This window comes from Etheostoma spectabile, chromosome 23 (assembly GCF_008692095.1).
Source record: "Etheostoma spectabile isolate EspeVRDwgs_2016 chromosome 23, UIUC_Espe_1.0, whole genome shotgun sequence".
In the NCBI taxonomy this organism is placed as follows: Eukaryota; Metazoa; Chordata; class Actinopteri; order Perciformes; family Percidae; genus Etheostoma; species Etheostoma spectabile.
Window position 1 is genome coordinate 4,009,325 of NC_045755.1, and position 3,071 is coordinate 4,012,395.

The following is a 3,071-nucleotide window of genomic DNA, read 5'->3' on the forward strand; positions in this document are numbered from 1 at the left end:
AGAATTGATACTATAAATAAAATTGAATTGAAATCTACGTAAAGTTACATTCTTTGACCTTGTTGGCCCCAACTGTCAAATGTACGATTTTGGAGGTGTGATCCTCTTACATGTAAGCCTTGTAGTTGTTGCCGATCTTCTGGATGCGGATATCATACTTGGACTGGACGTAGGGCTCAGTGGTGGCGTAGGTCCCGGCCAGAGCCACCACGCTGGTGATGTCCTGGAAGTCCTGTTGGTTTTCCACTTTGATCTGTGGGAGAGACGCCACTCGTTAGAGAAGGGCTAATTAAAAAGCGTGTCGTCAAAGCTGGTGGTGGGCGCTTAGAATCCCACAGGAATTTCACACTTGTACACTGGCGGGATAATGAAAGGTCCCTGGATGGAAACATTGCCAGAGGCAGCCTTGAACTGCATAACCTCACTTCCAAGGGATTAGACTGTACACTATACACACAGACTGAGGGTAAATGACGCAATGGGAACCCATCAACACAAAACATGGCTCTTACATAAAACTCAAAGGTATTTTCCCTATAACTTTTAGATAATTAGGTAATGATGAGGTGTGACATTGAAACATGGAAAAGAAACTACTAGTTGCCCCTCAGTCCCTTGTGTATTTCTATCAACACACTATCTTAAATACAGAGGCTATCATTGGTCTTCTGATGTCTTCTTCTTTGGATTGTCTGTGGATGATGTTTCTGTAGGTGGTGCTCTTTTTCTGTGTCTTATCACTACGTTGGTACACAGATTTATGAGGTGTATTCCATCAGGTTATGGGAAATGGGGCATCTTAAATGTGGCTGTCACAACTCAGTGTCTAAGATGCAAAATGATTCAGTCCAGAGCGTCCACTCACTCATCACCATCCCTCTAACTGGTATCATCCCAGATCTACACGGTGGGAACCAGATAGTGAAACCAGAAAGCCCTGGTTTACTCCTCCGGGGTTTAAACTCTTCACTCTGTTTTGCTCTTCTAAAAAGGTGTGTTTAATGATACGGTAGGTAAGACTTACAAAACTAACTAACGTTCTGTCATGTTTTCTGAAACTGACCCCATATTCGAGTAGTACTACATGAAACAGGTCATTTAAAAAAAAAAAAATTTCGCTCCTCTGGCACCACCTCCAGCCTGTAATGCGATTTGCAAAAATCAACCACTCCCTGTTCAAATCCTCAAATCAGAGCCTGGCAAATTGCATGATTTAAGGACAGATTCTGTAGAACTCAACAATAAAAAGTTGCAGTTCTAAGGTTCAGAGTACTATCTCACTGCTAGATTGACATAAAAGAATATTGTGCCATAGATTATGCAAAAAAACGCTCAGTGACATACTAATGCTGTCATACTGATACTGACCAATATGGAGCATTGAATGGGAAGCACAAATGGACATTTGACACTTTTATCTACCAGTGACGATATGTGAGGTCTTAGTTAACAGTTTATTGTTGTGTTAATAAAGGTTTAAGTTAAGTGCAAAGACACAAACAAATCCTAGAAAACAATAAAAAAAGAAATTGAAGAAAACGAACAAGAGAACCCACAGTGGGAAAACAAATGAGTAAGAGCGTGAATGGTTCTGAAACAACAAAAGTAGGTTTATATGTTTAAAGGAAGGATGGGCAACTTTGATGGTTAATGTGGTCCAGTAAACAGTGTTGTCACTTTGATTGGTGATAAAAAGAAAACTCTTATTGGAACCCACATGAAAAGATGTTGTCAGATGAGCTCAGAGGGCAGACTAGCAATTTTTTTATTTATTTCTTAAGCTGATAAAGTACATGTCAGATAAACAGATTTTAAATGTAAGAACCATTTTTCCTAGAGTTGAAGGCCAAGGGTACAGCAGTAATACAGCACACACTGTGGCCTCCATGAAGCTCAGTTATTACAGAACAGCTGATGTTGTCTTTCAAACTTTATAACAGCTGGTCTCTGTTTTATTTATTATCTCATTAATTTTGAGTTTAGATAATGCTTGCTTTTTAGTTAGGTCCTGAATATATCTTATTTCAGTGGATGCACCCTAGCTAGCAGACAAGCAGATGGTACCACTTGCTTATAATAGCAAGTACTGTAGACGCCACAGTAAATGGTATTAGTGTTTGTCACACTGATCAAATTTATGCATTTCCTGTTGAAACAGCATGTTTGGGTCAGAGCTAGCTAGCTTTTTAGCATGCTAACCAAATTAGTATAACATAGCTCTTTCTCTTAGAAAGTTAAATTGCTAGGAAATATAACACACCCATGTTCACTTCAGTACACTCAGGTGTTTTGCTGCTACAGCTACTACTTGGTCTGGTATAGCCAATAGCTTATTTTTGCTAATTTTGGCTTATTGGCTACCAACGTAAATTAAATTCAGTTTTAATCTAGGTGTATAACTATCTTAACCTAAGTAAGGGATTTGTTGTGTAAGACATGTCTGCATATATGTATTGTCCACTTGCAATGGCATATATGGCATACTGTGTGGAAATATACAAAATGCATACAAAACAAATATGTATCCTATAATTTAACTTCAGAAGAGAACTATTAGAATAATACATAAATCTTGTTATTGTTAATCATCTAATCAACTTCCAGAATCCTAAAATTTCCAGATCTTGTAAGTATATTTAAAAACTTTGAAAATACTTTTTTGAGTTGTGAACAACGGCCCTACTGTCTGTATTTTCTTTTTTTGATTATGAAAAAGAATTTATAATTCAAGACAATGCTCTAGCTTTGAAATTGGTAAAGTGAGAACTAATGTAAAATATAGATGTGTTTCTGTTTTGGGGGTTCAATTATATAATTAACTCAGTGAGTTGAAAATGTGTACGTCTTTGAGTTTCAAAAATCTTTAAAATCTAAAAGAATTAAAGATTATGAAGTAATTTGATAACATATAACATATAAAATTAGTAGGATTGTGTTAAAGTCTTTAGTTTCATTTAGGTTTGTTGGATTTCTGGGTGATTCTATGGGGATTATAGCCTGGATATCCAGAAAGATTGAGGGCATTGAGTAATGAAAGTTGCCCATCTCGAGGGGCGGCACCAAGCGTGCAT

The 3,071-nt window shown here is 37.2% G+C and overlaps 1 protein-coding gene across 1 annotated transcript in view; it reads right to left on the reverse strand.

Moving 5' to 3' along the window:
• Nucleotides 1–3,071, reverse strand: part of syn3 (synapsin III) — a gene marked incomplete at its 5' end in the record, with an annotated part of 124,157 nt that overhangs the window by 19,611 nt on the left and 101,475 nt on the right. Inside the window, 1 exon segment of the mRNA XM_032504669.1 lies at nucleotides 111–253. Coding sequence (XP_032360560.1) covers nucleotides 111–253 — 143 coding nt within the window.